The sequence below is a fragment of the Pipistrellus kuhlii genome, unplaced genomic scaffold (assembly GCF_014108245.1).
Source record: "Pipistrellus kuhlii isolate mPipKuh1 unplaced genomic scaffold, mPipKuh1.p scaffold_m20_p_15, whole genome shotgun sequence".
In the NCBI taxonomy this organism is placed as follows: Eukaryota; Metazoa; Chordata; class Mammalia; order Chiroptera; family Vespertilionidae; genus Pipistrellus; species Pipistrellus kuhlii.
Window position 1 is genome coordinate 34,904,163 of NW_023425460.1, and position 26,896 is coordinate 34,931,058.

Below are 26,896 nucleotides of genomic sequence, written 5' to 3' on the forward strand. Positions count from 1 at the left end.
CCACATGTGTCCTTTGTAATTTGCAACACACCATTAAAATTAGGGCCACTATTGCCCAATCTCAGTGTGTCTCACTGCTTGAGTGTCAACCTATGAACCAGGAGGTCTCAGTTCGATTTCTGGTCAGGACACATACCCAGGTTGTGGGCACCATCCCCTGTGGGGGGTGGGGGATTCAAGAGACAGCCAATCAATGATTCTTTTTCATAATTAATGTTTCTACCTCTCTCTCCCTCTCCCTTCCTCTCTGAAATCAACAAAAATACATTAAAATAAAGAAAGTGGGGAGAAATCCTTAAAACTTTCTAAGATTGCTTTTTAAAAAAAATTAGGGCCACTGTTATGCAACTTTTTCAAGAATTTCCTGCAAAAGCATTGCAAGTGAATAAAAACATGGTATTGTACCATCTTTACATTGGTAAACTCTAAAACTTGTCCATCTCCAATGGGCATTATGGCAGTTAATGTATAATGAATGGCCAAATACAGAGAATGCTTGTATGAGGTCCTCACTCCTAAGATGTGATGTGTTTAGTTGCTTCCTAGGTTGGACCTAGATGAGAGTGGTCATTTTAAAGTGGCAATTGTATTTAGCAAGTTGAAAAAATTACTTACAGACTGGTGTTCATTTTGGCTGCGTTGATATTTGCTAGTAAAGTGCATTTTTCTTAAATTATTATCAGGAATGTAAAATATATGCAAAATAAATATAGTCTTTTTCTCCCTCATCCTTCCATTTATTTTTAATTGTGGTTAAAAAAGTCACATAATATGCAATATACCCCCTCGTCAAGCTCTTCCAATTGTACAGTACAGTGTTGTTAACAATAAGGACAATACTGCACAGCCAATCTCTCGAACTTCAGCATTTTGCATGATTGAAGCTTCTTATTGCTACATAACACAAATTCAACTGAGTAAATTGTGAAGGTGCAATTGGCTTTATTAAATGATTCATGAATTGGGCAGCATCATATCTAGCAAGTTGAAAGTTTTTCAAAGACAGAGAGGGGATAGACAAAGGAAATTATGAGCAATGAATGTAGTTGTAATGTTATCTTTGGTGGTTAAAACAAAGTTTACTGTTTGTTTAGGAGTTGTGGGCCTGTGCTTAGCTCTTTTAATCAGTATTTCATTTAATTATCTCAACAGCATTGTGAGTTAGATTCAATTATTAACTGCCTTTTTAAATAGATGAAATAACAGATTGGGAACATTGAGTAATATCCTTATGTTTACATATAAAATAGCTGACTGAGATTTCACCTCAAGGCACCTGCCCCCAGAGTCTGTACAACTAATAATTCTGCTAACCTATATTAGAAATACTCCTCTCCCAATACATGCACACACTGACTGCAGTTCTTATGTCAGGAATAGCTGGATAAAGGACCAAAGCAAAATGAAGCAAAAGAGAAAAAAATGAAAAACTTCTCTGACTTGTGTCCTTTGGGAAAGATATGGTTTTGAGGTTCAGGGAAGTGTTAGTGTGCATGCAAGGAGGTGGTAGTGTGTGAGTTGATCAGAGGAGGTCGAAGTCAAGTTGCTTTTCTCCTCTGAGCCTCACTTTCCAAAAGGTGAGTGATGATATTTCACATGATTCACACTCAGTTTTGATAAAAGATCCAGTAAAGTGCCCAACATTTTGGAAAGCCAGCATATGTAGATTGTCATTCCCCTTCCTTTGGATCTTCTCAGAAATGAGGGTTTTATACAGACACTGCCAGTGATATCAAAGAATATAAAAAGATTTCTGATGAGAATGTCAGGGAAAGGTTGCAATAAAAAGGTACTCTTGCCAATAACAGCTCCCTACCCCCCCCCCCAATGTCTATATGCCTTGTATATGAACTCACTTCTGTGTGCACACTTGCACCTTTATGCTGCATCTGTGTCTGTGTAAGGCTCTGTGCACTATTTGTGTGCAGATTGCTGTGTTTTGTATGCAAGTGTGCACGCAGGAAGAAACGGGGCTGGAGGAAGAGGATACATTGCAGTAGCAACTTGCTGGTAACTCTTATTCAGTGTGTTGTAACTCATGGCAAATGAAATAAAGTTTGTTTATGACGTTGGTCCTATCTCCTAATTAAAATCATAAGCTCGCAGCTTTTTTATACCTGCATAAAAGAAGCAGTGCAATTTCTCTGCACCAGGGGAAAAATTATTTTATTGCCTGTTAGGGAACCCATCAGTACACAGTGTGAGGCAAGCAAGGGCCCTTACGCAAGCCTCATTCTCAACGAGTAGATTTGTCCTCTCACACTCTGCAAGGAGCATGAATCCATCCTCTGAGGTTTTCTCAAGGGCAGCAGGAGTGAAGTTCTCAGTTGTCCTACCCCATCACAGTGCCAAAGGAGGAGAAAGTTAGTCTATCTCTGAATAACTGATCTGGGAACTTTTCCCCTCCATCAGCGGTTTTCAATCAGTGTGCCGCAGCACACTGGTGTGCCGCAGAATTTTTAAAAATGCAAGACCTGACTATTTAGTCAGGGCCACTGGCCTCTTTTCCCTGAGATTGTCAAATGAAAAAAAAATGACAGCAGCCAACATAACAATAGCTGTTCAGTATGAATAAATCAAAATTATACCTATTTTTTTTTTAGATCAGCAAAAAAAAATAATATTTTAGTAATTACTTTTTGTGTGCCACAAGATGAAAAAGGTTAGAAATCCCTGCCCTAGATTATTCACACACAATTGGAAACAAGTTACATAATGCATCCATTTCTTTAAAATTTGCTGATAGCTAGTAATAACTTATTTCAATAAAGCCAAAGCAAATATTTGAGAGAAAGAAAGTAAGCTGGTCTTGGAAACTGTAAAGAAATAAAAGAAAAACAAAAATGAATCTTAGCAGTTAGAGGGACTGAGTTTGTTCTAAAGCTTACTTTATTATATGAATATATGCTCTGCTAACATTTGAACAATCATGCTATTCAATAGTTTTATTTTATAAGGTGCAGAATTGTTTTCAGCTTTATTTTGTACTTTGGGCCCCATGATTCAGACCATTTATAGAAATATTTCCAACAACTGGTGATAGGTTAGCCAAAGACAGGAAAAAGAGCATTTTTTTCTACTTTTAATGAATTGTAATGTAAATATCTGTGTTGTATGTAATCATAATGTAAATATATACAGCAGCAGTTCTCAACCTGTGGGTCACGAAGACCATGGGAAAACACAGAGTCGCCTAAGACCATTGAAAAACATGATTCATAACAGTAGTAAAATTACAGTTATGAAGTAGTAACAAAAATAATTTTATGTTTAGGGGTCACCACACCATGAGGAAGTGTGTATTAAAGGGGTGTGGCCTTAGAAAGGTTGAGAACCACTGCTCTAGAGTTTCACTTTCCAAGGTGACACGATATGAAGAGAGGATGTTGAGATTTGAGTATGTCTTCTCTGATGTCAAAGCCTATACATCTGTCCATTTGTCATGGGGACGACAGACCTCTTGAGCAGCAGGCTTCGCCTCAAGGTCCTTTGGGGATATGTGCTTTGGAAAATATTGAAAACAAAGGGATCATGAAATTACTTAAATCATTTGAATCACTAAAATAATTCAGACAGAAGAAAACAAGCAGTGAGATTATAGGGAATCCTCTTCATGAATAAAAAGCCATAAAAGCAATAGTTTGATGAGGAGTGACATGGAAAAGTGAGCAGGGAAGAGGTGGGAAGGAGGTGGGATGGCCCCAATGTCAGGGACAAAGGACCACAAGAATATGTTCCCAGTACTTAAAAAATAGAGACATCAAAAAATAAAGCCTCATTTGCATGTAAGCCTAACCTTGCACAATATTTCAGCTCAAATCAGCAATGAAGGACTAAGTCAGGGAGAAAAATACCAATATTTTATATTTTATATAGATCCCAGATGGCCCTTTCTGTGAGGTGTTATACAAGTACAGATGACTTTATATTTATGCTTTAATTTCTTGTATTTATTCTTCCCCCCTAACTATATTTTCTCCTCTCCTCTTTGTTTAGATCATGCTTCTCAGTGATCCTGAAATGGAGAGCAGCATATTGATCAGCTCAGATGAAGGGGCGACCTATCAGAAATACCGGCTCACCTTCTACATCCAGAGTCTGCTCTTCCATCCCAAGCAAGAGGACTGGGTGCTGGCCTACAGTCTGGACCAAAAGGTGAACAAATACCGTTTTCATTCACATCTTGTCACCCAAGCACCACTTGTTGAAAAGCACTTGTTTATTCCATCCAAATTTTGAAAGGCACTCTGGCATTTTAATATTCCAAGCAAGTTGATTTTGTCTTCAGCAACTAACTTTCCTATCTACTCTTAGGTATCAAAATATGTGGAAGTTATCTTTTATTTATTGGTAATGCTCTTTATTATTTCACAGGTCCAAGGTAGTTTTCTATATAACTTTATTAGTTTGACCTTTAAAACAACCTTGTGAAATAACTAGGAAATGTGTATTCATAATAATTGTATATTGACTGTGGTATACACAGGTCTTCAGAAGCACCCAGCTAGTAACTAGAGAAGCCAGGATTTGAAAGCATATTTACTCACCTTTATAGCACCAGACTTTAGCACAGGGCCTGGTACTTAATAAGTGCTCAGTGAGTATTTGATAATAATATCAAGTGGCTGAATTAGTGGATGGATGTATAAATGCTATGGGAACAAACCCCCTATAGTTGATCAATCTATACTTAAGACAATGGACTTTGGATGATTCCTCTTCATATATCCTGCCATCTCTAGAACCTTAGTACAGTAATTGATGTCAATATATTGGGTAGTGATGTAGAATCAATTAATGAAAGGCAATAGAAAATTTCAAGCACTGTCTTGCATAGAGAGATCCACAGAATAACCTTGGTTGAAATAGCTTCTTCTCTTTGTTCTCTCTTAAATCCTGAAATAGTTGCTGATCAGTATATATTAGAATATGTGGTTGTAAATGTGAATGTGTGTTGAATGTGTATGTGTATACATGTGTGATGTCAGAACCTTTAAACAATAATTTCAACATAACCTTTATCTCTCTCATTCATGGAGCTTCAAGGTGGGTGTCAGGTGCTTCATGCAATCCCTTAAGGACACCCACATGACATTTGCAGAGCAAAAGCCATTGCAAATACATTTCTTTCATGGCATCAAGTGGATATTGTATGAAAGACTTAGCCAAATGTCAGATACTCTGTGAGTTTAGATGTTTAATATATTCAGGAATTTTGAAGCTATGTTGAAATAAAAAGAAATTACTTAGATGTTGTTAAATGGCTAGATGGTAATTTAGAAGAAGCTCAGAACTCCTAAACTATTTTTTATTTATATGCAGACAAGCTAGATTAGAGGCAACAGACATCTCATGCTGAGAGGCCGATGAACCAAGTGCAATGTGTCTTGTGTGTATCTAGATGGATTATCCTTTTTCTCCATCACTGCAGCATGGAGAACATTCTGGGAATTGCTCAGGAAGTATCTACCCTTGTGGGTAATGCATTTAAAACACTTTCAGCCTTGGTGGTTGCTTCTTCACTTGGTAAAAATGCTTGGAAATGTAGCTATGTTGTTGATGGATGTTTCTAGCCACACTGCACGTTTCTGGATGGGTTGTCCCTTAGGTACTCTTTCTTGTTGGCATCTTCTGTGTGAAGTGGCTGACTATTCTTCAGGCCCATAAAGTTTCTAAGTGGTGCCCTGCCATTCTTTTAAATAAATGGAGTGAAGAGGCAGATGATGCCTCTGGAAATATTTGCAGAGATGACATAAAACACCCAGATCCAGTCATCCAAGTTTCAGGAGAGTTTTTCTTTATTTTGGGGTAATTTATTGGTTTAGAGTCAAGGAGAGTGATGCTGTACAGCAGCAAATGAAGATGTAAGTGTGGTTAAGATTGATGTACAATTGTCTTGTTTCAGACGGGAGCCTTCTCTGATGTGCATGCACTGAGGCAGCTGGTTGCTTCTAGAGAAAATGAAAAGTGCTAGAGGGAAGAAAAGAGCAGCATCAGAGGGAGGTGTTTGTGTTTCCATTATTGTGCCTTTGATGCAATGCATCAGCAATTTCTTTAGAATCCATAAGGCTGTCTCATTGTGTTGTATGTATTACAAAAGACCTAATTGAATGATATTTTAAACAGGCCATATCCAGTTGCTTCATCTTCCAAATTGCTATCCCGAACCTGCAGGAGACTTGGCAGGAGGTCTCACTTGGTAAAAACACTGCTAGAGAACTAAGGAAATACCTTCTGGATAGAACAGAATTGTATCTAGAAGTTGGGAGATGCACATAGTGTTGTGTTAGGTAAGACGCCTGATAGCAACTTTGGAGTCAACTGAGAAAGATGGCTATCTTACCCTGGTCAAGGACAAGGTGTGGGTTAAGGTCCCAGTCTTTCAGCTTTCACAGCTGCAAAGGGGTGGGCAGGTGGGGTGTAAATGCATTTTGCACTTGACCCTGTAGGAAGGCCTCGCCTCTTCGGTTCAGATGTGTCCCAATATAGCAAATTCCTTTCTGTTTCCTGCTCAGATTGATTTGGGCTTTTGACCAAGTCCTTCCATTCTGGCCATCCTACCAGAGTCCCAATTCCTGCTATTTTCTGTGCCAAATCTTGCATTTTAATAAAAGGACCCAGTACTTGGCAAAGACAAAAGATTTTTTCTTGGGTATTAGGTTCTTTGGAGCTAGGCTGTTATGGCTTAGTGATTGAGCATTGATATATGAACCAGGAAGTCACAGTTTAATTCCAGGTCAGGGCACATGCCCTGATTATAGACTTGGTCCTCAGTGTGTGTGTGTGTGTGTGTGTGTGTGTGTGGAGGGGTAATGCAAGAGCTAGCCAATTAGTGGGTCTCTCTCATCATTAATGTTTTTCTCTTCCTCCCCCCTCTCTTTTTCTCTCTCTCTCTTCCTCTCTGAAATTATATATATATAACTGATCTCTGAATGCATAATAATCTGGCCACTCAGTGTATACTCTATATATTATAATAAAAGGCTAACATGCAAATTGTCCCCTCGACCAGGAGTTTGACCAGCAGGCAGGTCAGCCAACCATCCATGTCACCTTTCCATGGCCAGGCTGGCCAGACTCCACCCATGCATGAATTCATGCATCAGGCCTCTAATATACAGTATACACACTGAGTGGCCAGATTATTATGATCTCTGAACTCATAATAATCTGGCCACTCAGTGTGTATATACTATTTTAAAGGAATCTTTGGAGATGCTTTATAAGAATTTCTGTGATTAAAAATAAACAGCAAAAGTAATAGATTATGGTTGAACAAATTGGAAATAAAAGAAATAAAAATGCTCCTGCCTTCCCCACTTCTTCCCTTCCCTCTCTTCTCTCTTTCCTCTTGTCCTCTCACCACTGTTCTAGAATATCTTTTGAGGGATGACTGTTTACCAGTTATTTAAGAGGCAGGATTCTTTGTAAAAAAAAAAAGTGTGTGTGTGTGTGTGTGTGTGTGTGTATATATACACACACACACACACACACACACACACACACACACACACATATATATATATATATATATATATATATATATATATATATAAATAATTGATTTTTTACAGGGAGGAAGAGAGAGGGATAGAAAGCTAGATCAGCTGCCTCTTGCACACCCCCCACTAGGAATGTGCCCGCAACCAAGGTACGTGCTCTTGATCAGAATTGAATCCGGGACCTTTCAGTCCTCAAGCTGATGTTCTATCCACTGAGCCAAACAGGTTTTAGCCAGAGGCAGGATTCTTTTTTTTTTTTTTTTTTTAATCAGGCTATTTCCTCTCTGATGACTGATACCACTCACCTTGTACTGTTTTAGATTAGCTGGAGGGCTCAATAATCTTACTAAAACTGAGAATTTTTGAAAGAATTTGATATAGATTTTGAGAATATTGAAATCCTCTAAATAGATAGGTGCTGCATAGACAGCCATTGTTTAAACACTCCTCATTTTGACAAAAGACTCAATGTATTTTTTAATACACACATGCTGATGTATTCACAGGGGACTTCTACCATAGATGGGGGACTGAAAATAACTATATTTCTGCATAAGAAGTGGGATTGCAAAGCTCTTTATTATTATTTATCTTCTTGGCAAAATGCTACTTTAACCAATACAGCTGGCTTTGGAGATCAGAGATGGGATTTCAGATTCTATTGTTTTTCAGATTCTTCTGGGAAAGACTGAAGTGGCATTGCCAATAATTTCAATGTAAAATACACTTTCAAAAACACTAGTGCATTAATAATAGGTTACTACTACAGTAATTGGAGAGGTGGGTGTGCAGCGATGGTCTTTTTTTTGTGTTTGTTGTTTGTTTTTTATCACCAGCCACCAGCCAAGTTCCAAACCAGCTGAAAGATTGACTACCTGGTTAAGCTGATGCAATGTTAGACATGATCACTGGAAAGACAGGGTCAACTGTGGAGGAGATGACAGTGGCTCCATTCGGGCTTTGCTGCTTGGGTCTCACCTGGGGCTACCACATCACACAAGCGCAGAGCATGGGGGAATTAGAGTGTCTGGAGTGCAAAGGGCTTGAAAATTCTAAAGGAAGTTTCAACCTGTACTTCTAGAATGCTGAATGAAAATGAAGCTGTTCCTTTAATTTAAATTCTCACATAAGCCCTCCGATTAGAAATGTAATTGTATTCAGAGCCTCCAGGATTAGCAGGTGATGATAACTTCCCTCGGTAGCCATTGGCAGAAGCAGGCGTCATGCCTCCCCACCTGGTGGGGATAAAAGCTGTTGGGGATTAACTAGGGATGACAGTGGTTTTTAAGCTTATCCTGCATGGAATACATGTAGGACTGAAGGGCACTTTTTATTTAAAGAAAAACATTGCATTTTCATTAGATCCTCTCCCATGCCTGTAAAAACCATTTGCGTATCATTTAAGAGAAAAACAATCCACAGGCCCCCTCACCTGTGACAAGCTGACATTGCTCTTACACATTTCATCAGTACAGGTGGATGTGCTATCTCCATCACCATAAAAACACCAGTTTCCATGAGGCCACTTCCCTGTAGGTGAAAACAAAATCAATGGTCCAAGAATGGCTCTGTTCTTTATTAAGAAGGTAGAGCAACCTCTGTGTTATTCAAATACTCCTATTAATATATTTGAGTTGAGTTCTGAATAAAATAAGTGGTTTAATGTATGCTATTTTAAAAAATATATTTTGTTGATATTTTACAGAGAGGAAGAGAGAGGGATAGAGAGTTAGGAACATTGATGAGAGAGAATCAATGATCAGCTGCCTCTTGCATACCTCCTACTGGGGATGTGCCCTCAACCAAGGTACATGCCCTTGACCGAAATTGAACCTGGGGCCTTTCAGTCCACAGGCTGACACTCTATCCACTGAGCCAAACCAGTTTTGGCAATGTATGCTATTTTTAAATATATATTTTATTGATTTTAGAGAAGAAAGGAGAGGGAGAGAGATAATCATTGATTGGCTGCCTTCTGCATGACCCCCACTGGGGATTGAGCTCACAACCCAGGCATGTTCCCTGACAAGGAATTGAACCATGACTTCCTGGTTCATAGGTCAAACCTTAGCCATGGAGCCGTGCTGGCTGGGCTAATGTATACTATTTACTTGCATCTGATGAGGATGATGCGGAAAGGATCTCCACCCATGTCAACACTGCTCATGAGAACATTCGTTCAAGGGAATAACCTTCAGGAAAATTGTGCATCTGGTGGCCTTTGTCTTTGTAAGCCTGCTCTTTCTGTGTCGCATCTCAGACTTTCTGTTCTCTTCTTCTATCTTCTAGGTGTCCATTTTGGTAACATGGCACATTTCTTTTAGGGGATAGAACAATTGCTAAAAGGATGGAAGATCTAGCATATATGTATATACGTATATATGTATGTGTGTATTAAGAAGGTATTCAGGTACCTTGATCCAACAACCTCTTTCTTAAAGCAGCTAAGTTCTAATACATTCAGCCATGGCAGTGTTTTGATGACAGAGTTGACTGCAACTACTGCTTCCTGTCTTCTCCCATCTGCTTCCTGTACAGAGTGACCTTGTTTTCATGCATGCCCCACCTTTGTGCTCACACTGCTGACCCTCTGACTGATTCTGAGAAAGAGAGAGAGAGAGAGAGAGAGAGAGAGAGAGAGAGAGAGAGAGAGAGAGAGAGGTGAGAGAAACACATTGATTGGTTGCTCCCATCAAGTTCCCTGACCAAATTTCATGAGTGAACTTGCAACCCAGGTACATTTCCTTGACTGGGAATGGAACCTGAGATCATTGAGTGTGCAGGCCTACTCTCCAACTACTGAGCAACACTGGCTAGGTCAGCACCTGGCCTTTTAAAGTTGGGGTTAGTTTATAAATCTTTTCAATTAGAGTGTAATATACATGCAGGAAAGTGCACGTTTCATGAACTCAATGAATTTTTGTAAACTGAGAGCATCTATGAAACCAGCACCTATTCAGAAGTACACATGACAAGCATCCCAGAACACTCTTTATGCATATCACTAGTAATTATCTTCCACACCCAGTGGGGCCACATTTGTCAGGTAATTACTAATGCCAGTGGTTGATGACTAGCTAAACTGGTGAAGGAATTGAGACAAGATGAATCCCTTGGAAGATAGCAAGTGAGGTAAGTGACAGAGAAGAATTTTTAAAAATCTAAACATTAGAAGGTTAGACTAAAGCAAAAGTAAACATTAATGAATATTGAATAAGCAAAATGAACACAGAATTCATAAGGAAACTTTCAAAATATGCTCATGTCAAACTAATTGCACAGGTTTCAATTTTAAAAATTGTTCTACTTTCTGTGAAATAAGGAAAATACCCAATGCTGGGAAAGCTGTGGTGAAATTCATATTCTGAAATAGCACTGATGGTTGTGCAAATAGGTTTTCCTTCCTGGAAAACATCTTGGCAATGTGTATCAGAAGACATACTTGTCTTCATAACTTTGATTCATTGGTTCAGTTATTCCACTTCTGGGACAAAACCAATGGGAAAATACCTCAATGCTTTTGGCACAATGATGTTTATCCAAGTCTTTCATCATAGGAAAAACTGGGGAGAAATTCAGTGAATTCCCAACAGAAGTGCCTTTAAATCATTGTACATACATTTGTGAAAATATTCTGAAATGGTAGTCATGGTGATTGTGTAGCCACATGGATGCATATTAATACCCATTTAATACATAAGCATGGGCAAAAGTAGGCATATAGTTGTGAGGTCATGAAACCCAGAGTTTATTCTTTTATTATTTACTAATTATTGAACTATTTTCTGTATACAAACAACTGTAAACCTACTTTTGCTCCAACCTATATATATCTCATATTACATACCTAATACATATAAATTCATATGTAATACATCCTAATAAATAAAGAGCCAGGGTCTGTCATGACCTAAATGTCTGGATGGATGGCTGAACACCAGGCTAGTGTCCTGGCCAGTGCGGCAAAGTCAGTCCTGGGTACTGGCAACATGGTTGAGGTCAGTCCTGGGTCCCAGCCACCCGGGAGGGAGGGACCTGTGGGAACAGAGCCATGCTGACATCAGACTGGTCTCTGGATCCCTCCCGCTGCCCACAGACTCTGGGGAACCAGAGCCATGCTACAATGGAGCTGGACCCTACATGAGGGATTCCTGATTGTGAGAGTGTACAGGCTGGGCTGAGAGACCCCTCCCCCTGCAATTGCATGCATTTTTATGCACCAGGCCTCTAGTATTAAATAAAGCAGTACTCTTTGAATATAGATATATAAAATATAAGATAAAGGAAGAAAGGAAGCAGGAAGAAAGAGAACATTTTAAAAAAGAAACAAAAAAAATTCTCAAATATTATCTGGGTTCTCTGATAAAATGATGGTATTAAGTTTACGGATTTTTTTCCATACCATTTGTTTTTTAAAATTTTGATTCTTTCATTAGGTTACTTTTATAATTAAAAAAATTCTGAAAAGTAATCTACCTTGAATGGCTTATGTTCTGTCCTAATTATAAGGCAATTCTCTTAAAAAGGTTTTAGGTGTTAGTAGCATCAGTTTAAGTAAAATCATTTCAAATTATTATTTAAATACCTTTTCAAGAGGCAATGTGGCATAGAGGAAAATTTCTCTGAAATGAGGATATGTTGAGCCTGAGGTTTCTCTTTTCTTCAACTTTGCTTTCCACTACAATCCCTGCTGAACTGTGAAACTCTAGGGACTATTTTTTTCTCCCAACAAAAGGCATACTCTGGTGGATTTAACTTCAATCTATATTATTTACAACTCAGCTATCAATATGGATTTTATTATTTAGAATAACCCACTATAGATACATGTTAAGGAAGTGATTTATTATGGTAGATTTAAGATGAATTTTGCAGCTATATCCCAAAATTGAATTAGTATTCAGTTATTTGATTTGACAGTGATATTGAAGATGGATACTCTGGAGCCGAGGGGTATAGACGTATGCAGGGAATCAAGGTTTGCACCAAGTAACTCTTCCATTGTGTAGTTACACATTGTTGGACATACAAGTGATTTTCAGAAATGAAGGTATATGTCCTTAAGAATACCTGGGAATGGGCACTCACAGGTGCTTTTATGTACATTGTTACATTGGGTTTCACAGGAATCTGCAAGGTGGATATTATCTTTCCAAGTTACAGATGAGCATGGATTCTTGAAGATGATGCTAACTTGCTCAAGGTCACATAGCCAGTGAGGAGTCCAGTCTCCTATCTCTACTAAGCCTGGCTGAGGTCCCCCCTTTCCCCGAGGACCACTGTACCTCACTCTCCCTAGGCGATCAGCAGACTTTCCAGCACCTCCTGGCAAAATTCCTCATATTGAACCTCAATCTGAGAGAACACTCTAATATTCCCAAATATTGTCTGGGTTCTATGGTAAAATGATGGTATTTTTAGCATAGTCAGCCATGAAAAGACCAGACTTTCAGATGAAAGCCCAGGACATTCTTCTGTCACATCCCTCAACTGTTGGCACTTTCCAGGTGGACTTTGAGGAGGGAAGTCATCAAACATCTTGGATGATAGGGCATAGGACATTTTAAAAAAGAAACAACAACAAAAAAATTTCTGCTTCAGACAGAAAATAAACAATAAGGCAGTTGCATTTTTTTTTAACAGGGCTTTTCTTCTTTTGCTCATCTTTCCCATTGCTTTGTTCCAATATTCCATTGATATACAGAGTAAACCAAAGTGTTTGCCATTTAAATAGGTAATACTGTGATCTGAAGTTTTTTCTTTTTAAGGGAGCTTAAGGAGACAACATATTTAATATGGTAATGAAGACAGAAGTTGAAATCACTTAACTTCATTTACAAATCATGAATATGTATTATGCTTTAAATGAAAAGAAGGGCTAAAACAGATATAGTGTTTGATCAATTTGCTAAAGAGAAGACAATTTGTCAAGATTCTCTCCCCCCAAAAAAAAACTCAAGCAATATGCAAATGTAGGAATATCAGACCCCCATGTAAATTCCATGGCATGATGAATATTTTTATAATTCTAATTAGTACCAGTCATTTAGTCTAGCAATTTTTCCCAATCTAGCCAATTTGAAATTAAAATAGATGCCTTGATTACAAAACTCATTAGCAAAGAAGCACCCTTCTCACTAACCAGTTCACTTAAAATGCACAAACTGAATGAAGTGTGGAACACTTGTATCGTCAATTGGCATAAGTGAAGTGAGTCTTAATTGGAAGCATTGTGAAGTATTTGTTTTGCTGCATGTTTCATTGCAGTATAATATATGATTCATTAAATGGAACAAAAGCAACTTTTAAATGGTTTAATTGAGCAGAGTTGGTGCACTTAGTAATTTTTATGAAGTTAAATGTCACAATTGTTTGCATTTGAAGTACTGATGGGTATTAATGTCAAAAAGATGAAGTCTGACTCTGCATTTATCACTCTGGTTATGAGGAGAGTAGCAGGTTTAATGTGAGAGGAGGAAATTAAATTATAGAATATTGACTTCTTTCTTAAAAGTACCCACATGAGTATTGTCCTCATGCATTTGGACATGGAAATTCCAGAACTGCCTGATTTATGACTGGGAAGACAGGGAAAAGCCTAAGGATTAAGCCTGAAATATAAGGAGAAAAACAGTTGGGATTTTTCTCTTTGTAATTTATTTTTAATTTTCCCTTTTAATCGAGGGAGGAAGAGGTGGGTAGAGAGAAGCTCTATCCAATATATTTTCATCTACTCAAAAGAGCAATAGAGATGGTAGCAGCGCAGAGTGAAGTTCTGTCTAAGCCAAATGTGATGGGAGTGGGAGAGGAGGGAGAAATTGGCTCTAGACCTGGGAATGCTGGAAATGAGACTCCCAAGAAGTCCTGAATCAGAGCCAGATAGCAAGGAGTTCAAGGCTGGGTTGCTATAGAAGAGTCTGCAGAAATGAGTTGCTATAATGGCAGTTCTATAGGCATCAGGCACTGTTTCATCCATGTTTATTTTCAGTGTAATACAGATGTCTGCTCTTACCTCATAGTCATGGACTATTTCAACCCTACATCAACGACAATGCAAAACTCAGCCATGTTGCTGATTTCCTGAGGAATCTAATTATAACATACACTGTTGATGTCCTGCCCATATCCATTCAGTGTTTCACTGTAGTATGCTCCCACTCATTTCTGGTTGCTAGGATTTGCATTTCTTTGCCGGAAGTCTTTCTCTAAACTCTATAGAGGTTACTTTACTCCTCTGCACAGCACACTGAAGAAGGGCCATGAAATTAACATGTGGGATCAGCCCTTAGCCAATGACCAACAGGATTTGGTGGATAGATAACCTGGTTCCCTTGCTTCTTTCTCATGTGGGACAAGTCTGCAAATTTCCCAGTGGGATTAAGCTCTAGTTACCCACATAGTTAGCTGGCTTTGTAATATTCCATATACTGACTGCCTTCCATTGCCTGGGTCCTTTCTCTTCTATTATACCATCTCTCAACTAAACTACTTAATTCGTGTTTCAGTGTCTGCTCCTGGAGGAACTCTAACCAACTATGCCAAGCATTTTGTGATTTAGGTGGTGGTAGCTGAAAATGTATGGGGTCAAGGACAGGGATCACAACACTTGAATTTCCACCCAGAAAGTGCCCATTGATGTTACTGTGTTCCTATCTGTCCTGGGCCATGCTACCCTCTGATTTTCCTCATTCTTGTAAGTTGACTAAAACCCTCTCCCTGAAAGATGTGCACTTCCGAATCTCTAGAGCCTGTGAAGATGTTTCCTCACAGGGAAGAGGGACATGGCAGATGTGATTCAGTTAAAGGGTCTTGAGGTGGGAAGAGTATCCTTGATGTGGGATACTCAGGCATACATAATGTAATCACAAGGTTACAGAAAGAGAGGGAGGCAGAACAGGAAAAGTCAAAACAAGGAGAAGTGCCAGTGGAAACAGAGGTTGGATTGATGGTCTTTGGATATGGGGGGCAGGAGGTTTGGAAGCAGCTCTGTTGATACCTTGATTTTTAACCCCATGCAAATGATTTTGAACCTCTGACATCTATAACTGTAAAGCAATAAATTTGTGTAAGCCACTAATTTGTGGTAAATTGTTATAACAGTAATGGGAAACTAAGACACTCACTGACCCTCTCCCCAGCTTCAATGGATCTACTACTCCACAACAGCCAAAATCCTTCATTTGTCTGCACCTGCTTCTTACATTCCCAGGCATCCATAGACCTGGACCCAGGCAATCAGGGTTGGACTTTTAACTTCTCTTTGTGCTGATCTATGAAGTTCTGACATAAGACGAGTCCCTCCTGAGAGAAATTCTGGTAGCCCTGATAACTTCATCTTAACTTAGTGATCTCTTCAAATACTGTTTCTCCAAACTCAGTCACATTCTGAGGTACTGGGGATAGAACTTCAACATACGGATTTGGAGGGGACATAATTCAGGCCTTAATATATATGCATGTCAAAGGTGCTGAGCGATGAAAATCCTGTTTTTTGTGTCTCTCCTGCCCTGTGTGAGGAGGGAGTAGGAGTCTCTTCCTCCTGTATAGCCTGAGGTGCTCCTGAGGCACATGGTGCAGAACCAACTACTAGACAGGACTTACAATGGGGGTGGGAGGTAAGGAAGTGAGGGTGGAAATCATATCCCTAAGATGGAATCCATATCCCATGAGAGGCCCTGAGACTGGTCAGTAAGGTTTGGAACTGGTCTTTGGCCTTGACCCCGAGTAAGGTTAGGAAATCATGGCAGACGCAAGAGAAAAAAGAGTGCCAAGGCCATGGAGATGACTGGGAAGAACTCTCAGGGAAGAGTCTGAAAGAAATCTCAGGTGGAAACTTATTTTGAAGAATTAAGGCTATTTGCTTGTGGAAGCGAGATTGGTTTGGTTTGGTGCTATATATTTGTTCTATCTTTGCATTTGAAAGTGTCAGTAGATCTCAGATGTGCCAGAAGGAACAGAAAGAGGTTTGGATGAGCTGAATATGTGACAACTCTTAAAATTTGTCGTTGGTCTCCCCATAGCTTGGAGGATAAATTTTGCTCAGCACATAGCTTGTCTAACTTTCTACCCCTGTTCTCAAGCACTCGCTTCAGTCATGTAACAGGGAATGCACCTTCCTCCTTACTACCAAATGCCTCCTTAGCGCATACTCTTCCCTCTGGGAGTCCTTTTCTCCTTCTCCATCTAGCTAGTCCTGTTTATCTTTCAAACCTCAATGCAAATACAACTTTCTAGAAAAAGCTTTCCCTACACAATCTTATCTATGGAAACAGAACTAAACTTAACCAATATTTTGAAGAAAAATCTAGAAAGAAGCGATTTTGCATGTTCTTATACTGAAAAGCTTTTTATTTTGTGGTGTTATATTTTATATATACATTAGTGGCCCAGTGCACAAAATTTGTGCATGGGAGGAGGTTTCCCTCAGCTGACCTGCACCCTTTCCAATCTGGGACCCCTCAGGGGACATCCCTCTCACAATATGAGACCACTGGCTCCTAACCACTCAACTACCTGCCTGCCTGATTGCCCCTAACCACTCTGCCTGCTGTTCTACTCACTCCCAATTGCCCCCCGCCAGCCTTTTCGCACCTAACTGCTTGCCCCCCCCACCACTCCTCCATCCTGCTTGATCCCAACTGCCCTACCCTCCTGGCCTGATCACCCCTATCCACCTCTGCCTTGGCCCTGCCACCATGGTTTTGTCCAGAAGGATGTTTGGAAGGTCTCCCAGCCTAATTAGCATATTACCCTTTTATTAATATAGATTAGGGTGGAGGGATCAAAAATTTTCTCATTGTCTAGGACATCCAAAGATATTAAATTGCCCATGGACAAGAGATAAAGAGGACCTAAATGAAGGTAATAGTTGCAGGGTTGAAAAGAAAGGGGAGACATTATAGAGTGTAGAAGCTGACTTGGTGATTACGTAGAAGTCACAGGAAGGAAGGCTGCCTAATAGCTGCAACCATGACAAGAGCCCAGAGCACACCACCCATCTATCTACTAACCTGGCTGCTTGCAAAGATATATATATAAGCCAAGGACTGGCCCACAGTGTGTTTCTCTGCTGACAAAGGAGATGCTTGTTTCTTAAGAGTACTGAGTGGGAGAGGGGATCTCTGGTAGGCGCTGCCACCAAGCTGTCCATAGAAGGAATAGTGACTTTCCTTTGTGGTTGCTTTTTCTTTTAGTTGCTTTTCTGACATTTTGGCCCTGCTTCCTTTGGCTGCTCTGAGCACTGCTCTAATTACTGATTGTTATTGAAATTGATTTTAAAAATGGAGACTTTTTAATTTGAAGCACTTGGTAAAGATACCAGAAGTGATTATCTAGAGGAGACACTTTATAATAAGCAGCTAGGGAATGATTGAGAGAAAAAAAAAAGATGTATAATTCTCCTTTCTTCAAATACTACTGTCGTACTAATATTGGGTTTGCATTTATTATAATTAAGATGTTGAAAGTTGGCTGAGGAATCAATCTGCTCTCTCCTGCATCCGTCAGTCATGGATGGATTCTGGAATGTTCTAACAGAAGCTCCAGCCCCCAAAGGGAGATTTCAGGTTTCACTAGTAGATCGTGACTCATGATATAATCTGTCTCCCTTAGGCTTATATAATTTCTGTTCCTTTTTTGATGCTCAAAATGCCAGTTTAATAACAAGGTACAAAGCTGATATTATTCATTTAATCTTTATTACAGGTATCACAGCTTAATCATTAAAAATAACTGAAAACTTTGCCATAGCATAATTTTTTTTCCTCCCATGTAACTTACTAACAGATATTAGAGTCTAACATATTCTAACAAAGATTCATATTATAAAATATTGAAATATTTTCTCAAATGAATATTGATACAGTGAATGGGGAAAAATGAAGAAAAGAATTGCAGAGAGCAAAGCCCACTTCTTACCTTTTAGTATATGTCATGAGAAGTATCAACGTTCTACTTTTTATTACCCAGATACCATGTCAAAAATATTATATTCCACAAATATTACCAATCATTTATAATGTACCAGCACTTAGAGGTGCAATAATTGAGGGTATTGATGCTATCTCTGCTGTCTGAGGAAGAGAAACATTGGTCAAATACATGATTGATGCCTTCTGTGAGAAGTGCTACAACATACAATTATAGGTGTTTATGTATGACAGTATATATTAGGGAGAAGGTCTGGTCTAGCTTAAAGAATGGTTGATATAATTACTATGTTAGAGAGTTGAGATATTCTCATGGGGTTAAAATTATTAAGTGCTCACAAATATTATTTAAAATAAAATTAAGGTCAGTCTAATGAGTTGTCTTTAGATTTTTATAAACAATGTTATTGAAGTATAATTTATATTCAATAACCATATGAATTAAGGTACAAACTTGGTAAGTTTTGCCATGTATCTACCAATCCAGTCATAACTATAGTAAAAGGAATGGACATATCTGTCAACACCTCCCCACAAGTTTCTTTGTGCTCCTTTGTAATTCATTCCTCTCACCCTTCTTCATCTACCCCCTCCCATCTGCCCCCTGGTGGTCAGTGCACATCAAAGCAACCACTTGACTGGTCACTTAGACTTTTATATATATAGATAGAAAAGATCTGGAAGCAGCCCAAGTGACCATCAGTAGATGAGTGGATAAAAAAGATGTGATTCATTTTCACAATGCAATACTACATGGCTATAAAAAATAAGAAACTCTTACCCTTGATGACAGAATGGATAGACCTAGAGAGTATCATGCAAAGCCAAATAAACCAGTCAGAGAAAGACAAATACCATATGATCTCACTTGTATGTGGACTCTAATGAATAAAATAAACTGATGAACAAAATAGGACCAGAGGCATGGATGCATGGAACAGACAGACAGATCTCAGAGGGGAGGGGCATGGGGGTATTGGAAGAGAGATATGCACATATGCATAGCTCATGGACACAGACAATAGTGTGGTGAAGGTCCAGGAGGGCAGAGGAGGGCAGGGGCTGGGTGGAGTGTGGCAAAGAGAAATAAAATAAGGGACATTTGTAATAGTGTCAACAAGAAAAAAAAATCCTTTCTAAGTGAGGCAATTACTTGACTCTAACACCTATCTGTTATAATCTTAGGAAATAGCCCTTTATGGATGCTTCCTGTTCTTGGGAGAAGGAGACAGTATATCAGGGACTGGCATGAGGGAGATGTATATGTGTGCTTTGTTTTCTGGAGACTGTTTCTTGAGGATTATCTCTATAGCAGTTAAAATCTGGGCACACAGTTTAACATTTAATGATCTCTTCCAATGTCTGTTTCATGTGTACATCTTGGCTGTGTAAGCAAGACCCCAATTTCCTCATGCTAGAGCCTACTTTCCCATTCTGCAAACCTTTACTGAGGATGTGAAAGATTAAAATAATTATATACAGCACTTGTGTGGCTATATGATCAATCAGATTGAGACCTTCCCTGAAGTAGTTTAATCATGTGGAGGAAAAAGTAAGACACCCTTACTCACATATGGTGTCTTTGGCACCTTAGGAACCAGCTACTTTCTGAGACCACCAGCAGGAAAGGGTCTTTGATGAATATTGGGGGAGAAGTGAGCTAAACCTTAGAGGATGAGGGGTATTCACCAAAGAAAGGAAACTACTTACTAGGTGCCTAATACATACTTAGCAACAGGTCAGTTACTAAAAAAATGCTCAATTAAGGAGAATATACAGTATATTTTAGAGGATCTATCATATTTAATACCAGCTGAAAATGGACCTTCTTGAGGAACATAGTAGTAAGTTCTAGAAAGAGAATTGGACTTGGACTCAAAAGGCATAGATTTAACCCCATGCTTCTCTTGTTCCCAGATATGTTACCTGAAGTAGATGGCTCCATTTTCTGTAGAATGAGGATATTGCATTTTCTGAAGAATCGGAATCATGGCATTTTGGGATAATTCTACGGGAGAAGATATAGAAATATGCTAAATTTCTTTTCATTGTTAAATCTCTGCTTGGAATAAACCTGTTAGCCAGCCCCACTGCCAAGTAGATAACACCAATTTTCATGAGATTTGGTTTCTGAACTGGCTGAGCCAATGAGATTCCCTTCACTTTCAGGGCAGTTATTTATTTATTTTAAAACCTCTTTTTCTTTTGCTACTTTGAATTGTAACTCTTCTAAGACTTCAGGGGGTATTTCCTCTTGGGTGAAGTTATCTGCCAACATGCTTTGAACCTTCAGTCTCCTCAATACCCAGATGTCCAGACCCAGAACTAGAAAGGCCAGAGGTCTGAGGGAAAGGAGGCTGGCAAGGTAACAGTGGGCTGACAGGACCATATGCCATTGAGGACAGTTTCCCAGCAGTAACTCATGAGCAGTTGATTAAAATGGAGCATGAAGTCCTGAGTCTGGGCTGTCTTTACTCATTAAATCACAACTTGGGGTTCTGATTGTATTTGCAATTCATTGGGGCCCATGTTCTCTAATTACTGAGTTGAAAACAGCAATGCTCAGATTATTCAGAATTTTCTCTTTATCATGGAAATATACACAGAGGAGAGAGGTTATGACAGTGTGTGAACTATGACATTGTTAGCATTTCAATTATGCCAGCATCAGTTGGTGGTGTTCTTTGGATTGTTTGTGTGTATGCATGCATGCATACTCTGTTATAAAACTGGAAAAGGGAAGAGAGAGAAAAAAAAACATGCTATTATTTATTTAATCAAACTTATCTTTGTTTTTATTAATAAGTCTATGTGTGGAATCCTTATTATATAATTTTATTGGTAAACATTTTTATAGTTGCCTTTGATGAGGCTTTTAACTTTATCTCTACTTTTTATTTCCTTAATTCTTCAGAATCTTGGACCTGAACACATCTTTAGTTCCACTTCAAAACCCTTTGTATATTAGCTCTTACCAGCCACCACACAGCTTCTGTGTATACATGTCCAGTTTTAGGGAGCTCAATCCTTCAAAGCAACCAATTCTGATTTTGTAGGATTATGATTACTGGCTAAGGCCTTACACATAAAAATAAAATCTTCCTGTTTTAGTTTGTCCACTGTGCCCCATTCAAAACGGTATGTTCTCTGAAATCCACAAGTGCCCCCATCTCCTTATGAACACCCTTCAAGTAAGTGGCATGGCTTTAGTATTTGTATCACTCATGACCATTCCAAGATGAACATTTCTTGTTTCACAAATTCTGAAAACTTGAACTATAGCCCTGTTGTGTAGAGGGGAAACTGGAGGGTTCATGCCCCAGTGCTCTGACCATTGGCTTTGTAAGCACACAGAAAGTTTGGGAGAATGTTTTTTGCTCCTAAACTTTGAGGTGAAATCATGGACTTAGCCTATTCTGTCCACAAGTGGAACTGGAGATGACTTAGTGGCTCCTTGCTTTTCCCCATTAGATCCTTCTCTCATACTTCATTTTATCAAGGTACCATTAGCTCCTTCTCTCATACTTCATTTTATCTGGTACCTCTTGTGGTACCAGATGAATTACCTTTTCTTGGACTGTCTGCCTCTTGCTTGGTCTCAGTTTGTCAATTATTGCCTCTGATTTTTTGAAATCTTTTCCTCCCTATTGGTGAATGATTCAGTATGGTGGTCACATAAAGTACAGCTTTCTTAAAGCTCAGCTCTTGAAATGCACTCCCCTGCTGGCTGACTGACTGACTGGCTGGTTGAATGAAATACAACAAAACCAAAAGTAAAAGTTCTAAATCAATAGAGACAAAGGACAGACTCTTGAAACGAATAACTAGGGTATAGAAGACAAGAGATTAGGAACTACCAAATATTTTATATATACTACATATTGTACTAAGATTTTTTCTTATGTAAACATTACTATTTTAGTGTATTTCTGTCTTATTCATTAATTTCATGCCTCATACTGTGTGTGTGTGTGTGTGTGTGTGTGTGTGTGCAGTTATGTGTGTGTTTAAAGAGTTAACTCATCTTTACCTGGACTTGTTTAGTTTGCTTTATTACAGAGTGCCCTGGATTGAGATTCTTTTGTTTCTACTTGAGCCCTAGGAATATCAATAAAAATGGACAGATTTATATATTTTTACCTATTGTGGATTTCTGCATCATGCAGGTTGTATGAATTAAAACTCCATATCCATAGCCTGGAGTACTATTATCTCTTGGGTGATTATTCCATCTCACCCACATCCCAGGCTCTGATCTGAAGACAGTTTGTCGCTATTTGCCCAGATAGTGGCTAACGTATTTTAAGGCTCCGTGTATCTGATAACACTTCAAACATTATAGATGGGCTATTTCCAGCTATTTACCTTGTAGGACACAGGACAAACATGTTTTCCTTGTGTAGATGTTAGAACCTATCCCTTGCTTCCCAGAGCCTATATTTGCTTCACAAACATCATGGAACCCAATTGAATCAGCTCCTGCTTACCACTTTGGTTGTAAGTTCTTAGTTTCATTTTAACATGCAGGGATTTACTGTTGAGCTCTGCAATTATTTAAGATTTTAATTTGTATTTATTTATCATGTCAAAGTGTTTGTTGGGAGATATGTCCTTTTTATCTCTCCTATATAATCTTCAAACTAACCCTACTAGGTAGGTTTTATTACCTTGATCTTCTGGATGATATCAAGCTTCAGGATGGTAATATATGTTTTTAGAGGTCACATAGATAGTAAGTGGCAGAACAGAGATGTATAGCAGCTGGCAAAGGAGCCAAAAAAAAATATTGCTAAAAGCCGGGGAAAAAACAAACTAGGAATGAGAAATGTCATGGAATTTAGGAAAGGAAAGTGATTCAAAGTTCGGACAAGAATCAAATGCTAGTAGAGGGGTAAGGACTGAGACGGTCATTGGGTTTAGCATTTTACTAAAGAGAATCATCTTGTTCCCCTTGTGAGTGGAAAATAGCAAAATAAAGGAGTGTGTGGGGAGAAGGAGCCCTTAGCTCTTGCTCTCCCTACCTTGGACACTGTCCTTCTCTGCTTTAGTTTCCTCATCTGTAGCAGGTGGGAATTGAAAGAGAATGTCCCAGGACTCTGTTTTCTTTTTCAAATTCTCTTATTCCATGATAAATGGGGACTCATTTACATTGCACGATTTGAAGTCATGTATAAATATTAGCTTATGCAACCGGTTAATCACTCAATGTCAGCTAAATGTGCAGAGCAAGGTGTTTAATATGTTTACATAAACTGTACAAACCACTTTGTCATTAATTGTGCTTACCCAGCATCCTAGCATGAGTGTGTCCAGTCAGGGCAAGTGGTGAGAATGCCTGGCTCCCAACTTTCCATTCTGACCAGGCTCTGATTTTTGCTGCAGGCTCCCTCTGTGCACTTGGGAACTGGGGTTTGGAAAGTGTTTATGCAAACAGCGCAGCCCTCAGAAGTGGAGGCGCATGAGGCATTATCACCATCTTCTGACAGGCTGAGCGCCTCATGGGCACCTCATTTTTCATCCAGTCATGGGAAAGATGGGAATTACCACTAGTTCACATCTGGATGTCAAACCATTTCTTAAATTTTTTACTGTCTCTTTAAAGTCTTACCCCAGGAGATCGTGGACAATTTCAGGGTAGTTATGGGAAATTTCTCAGGTGTGATAGATTTTCTGGGTTTTTGTTCCATTGATTTTTATGGAATTGGATGGCTATAAAATCCAAGCAGGAATAGCACAGCATTCTGCTTGAGACCCTGGACTGCACAGGAAGCCAAGAGAGGTTGGGGCCAGAGCAGGACAGTGCCCAGAAGGGTTGCACTGTGACCTTGAAATCAGAGGCCAGACTTGGAGGAAAGGGTTGACTCAAGCTAGAATTCCAATTAGAACTGAGTGAAAGGACTCTTTTTAAAGGGATGTGCAGGGTTATGGGAACCAACACTTCATGGCCATATATCCAGAAATTAGCAGCAGTAAAAAACTGTTAGAACTTGGGGAGACTTGAAGAGCAGTCAACAAGAGAATTTGAAAAAGAAAACAGAGTTCTGGGACATTCTCTTGCCCCTATTAGATAAATGGGCCCAGGTGGACAGGAAGGAAATGGGGGAAATGGAAAGAGGAAACCTAACCTCTCTTTTCACCTTCCTCACTTTTACTTTATCTGAATCTGCCCAGAGGGTAAAGGCAAGCAAGCAAGGCGAGCCAATGCAGTCCACATGCATAAGCCCTATAGGGGCAGAGAACAGGCCAGAGAGAAACAAAATGTAGCTTTTGAGTGAGGACAGATGGAGACTATTCAGCATGGATAGATGTGGACAGCTGCATGGCATGAGTGATGTAAGGGGTGGGGAGGGGATAGAGGTAGGGAGTACATTGGCAATGTGAGGTTTGAAGCATTCAAGTCTCCTCTCTTCTACTATTTTTAATCAGTCACTTTCTAAGCAGGCCAGTTCCAGATGCTTTCTAGACCATTACTATATAGAGGCAAAACTGAGTATGAAAATGATATCTGCTTTAAATCAGATAGACTTGGGTTTTCTTTTCTATCCTGGTATAGCTGCTTGTTAGCAAGGTGGCTAACTTTCTCATTCTCAATTTTTTTTTTAATCTATACAGTGGGGTTCATTCAACAAGCATCAATGTTGCTATTAAGTTGAAGTTAGACAATGATATGGTCAACCCAGCCCAGGGTCTAGTGGTTATTCTTGTATTGATTCAACAAATGCACCTGGGATGAAAGGAATTAGAGTCCTTGTGTTCAGGTAGCCAATAGTCTAGTTAAAGGTGGGTATTTATTGTGCATACATGTAAAAACATGGAATGATCCAAATTGCCATGCATAATTATCTTCATACAGAGATAGACCTAGATTCATGATCAAAGTATCAAGAAGGTAAAGACCAATATGATATGACAAGCGAGGTTCTGCTGTTTCTTTAAAGACCAATGTGATATGACAGTTTATTTGGGGAGCGTGGAGGTCCTCTCTGAGCAAAGCCAGAGAACAGTGTTCAGCAGGGGGAGGGAAGGTCCTATTTGGAGTAGTATTATGTGGAAGATGGAACACTGTGCTCCTTTTTCTCTGCTCCCTCGGTAGGTGCTCCTTCTCAGAAACCATGCACAGTTCTGTCTCATCTTTGTGATCTCTCCAAATATTCAAGAGCCCTTGGACCTCTTCCAATCTCTGCCCCCCCCCCTTCCTCTTATAATCTCATCAGGCCACTGTTTTAAAATACCATTTATATGTCCTATTTATTAGCCCTGATCTCTCTTCTATACCCCAGACTTCTTCATCTCCAACTGCCTACTTGACATCTCAACTGCCTACTTGACATCTCATAAATATGCCAGCTATTTCATTCTAAAATTAAACATCTGGTTTCTATTCATTCCCCTTCGTACATTTGCTCTTCTCATAGTTTCATTCTTCCAATTTTTCAGGACATATACTTTGGAGTCTTGACTCTTCTCTTTGTTTCACACTCTACCATCATCCCTTAAGCAAATGTCCTGGTTCTATTTTAAATACATCCAGAATCCCAGATATTCAAATTCCATCTCCCCTGCTCCCATCTGGTCAATGCGGCCATCATACCTACCTCACATGGATTATTGTAACAACTTCTTTCTCCCTTGTCCACTTAACCATTGATTCAAATGATCTACTAAAATGTAAGTACTAAGTTATCTTTGTGCAAAGATCTCCAATAGATCCTGTATTTTGGGGCCATTTTGTAGACCATGTTTTCCAAACCAAAACCAATCAGAGCACAAGATAAGCTCATGAAATGCCAGGTGTTGGATGCTTGATCAGTGCTTGTGTATTTACAGGAGTGCTTACAGGGTACCAGGCATGGTGCTTTGTGTTGGACATAAAGGGATGGACAACCCCAGGCATGGATCTTGTCCTCAAAGAGCTCAGAAGGTAGAAGGACATAGATTGAAATTAGGATAGCAGCTGGACATTCATAGTATGGTGATCTCCTTTCAGGGAGAAAGTCCCTCTGAGCCAAGTTGATTGGCTATGTCACAGACAAGGAGGGATTTAAGATTAGCCTCCAAGATAGCAGCTGGACAGGATAGAGGAAGAAAAAACAAGAATCACTGGCAAAACATGCTTCTGGTTACACAGTTTAGCAAATTTTCACTCAGCTTCAGTATCTCTGGGAAGCTTTTTTGATCTCTACCAAACTGTCTTAGACCCTTCCAATGGTTGCACAGACACATATTCATCTTAGTATCTGCCACTTTATATTATAACCACTCATTTCTGTCTAGACTGTAAGGAATAGTAGAGAAGACACTTGCTTTCTTCTGTGAATCCCTAGTGCCCAGAGTATAATAAATACCGAGCAATCAGTTCATGGACCAAGGTCTGCATTCCACTGATGTCTAGGAAAAATTCTCCATGAAGGGATTTCCTTCTTCTAATCAACAGTCCCTGATAATGGAAATGTATTAAGACTTGGC

At 39.2% G+C, this 26,896-nt stretch overlaps 1 protein-coding gene across 2 annotated transcripts in view; it reads left to right on the forward strand.

Moving 5' to 3' along the window:
- SORCS3 (sortilin related VPS10 domain containing receptor 3) overlaps nucleotides 1-26,896 on the forward strand; it is a 481,307-nt gene that overhangs the window by 249,291 nt on the left and 205,120 nt on the right. For both annotated transcript variants that reach the window (XM_036438956.2, XM_036438955.2), the window contains exon 4: nucleotides 3,997-4,155. In XM_036438956.2, coding sequence (XP_036294849.1) covers nucleotides 3,997-4,155 — 159 coding nt within the window. The remainder of the gene's footprint in view (nucleotides 1-3,996; nucleotides 4,156-26,896) is intronic.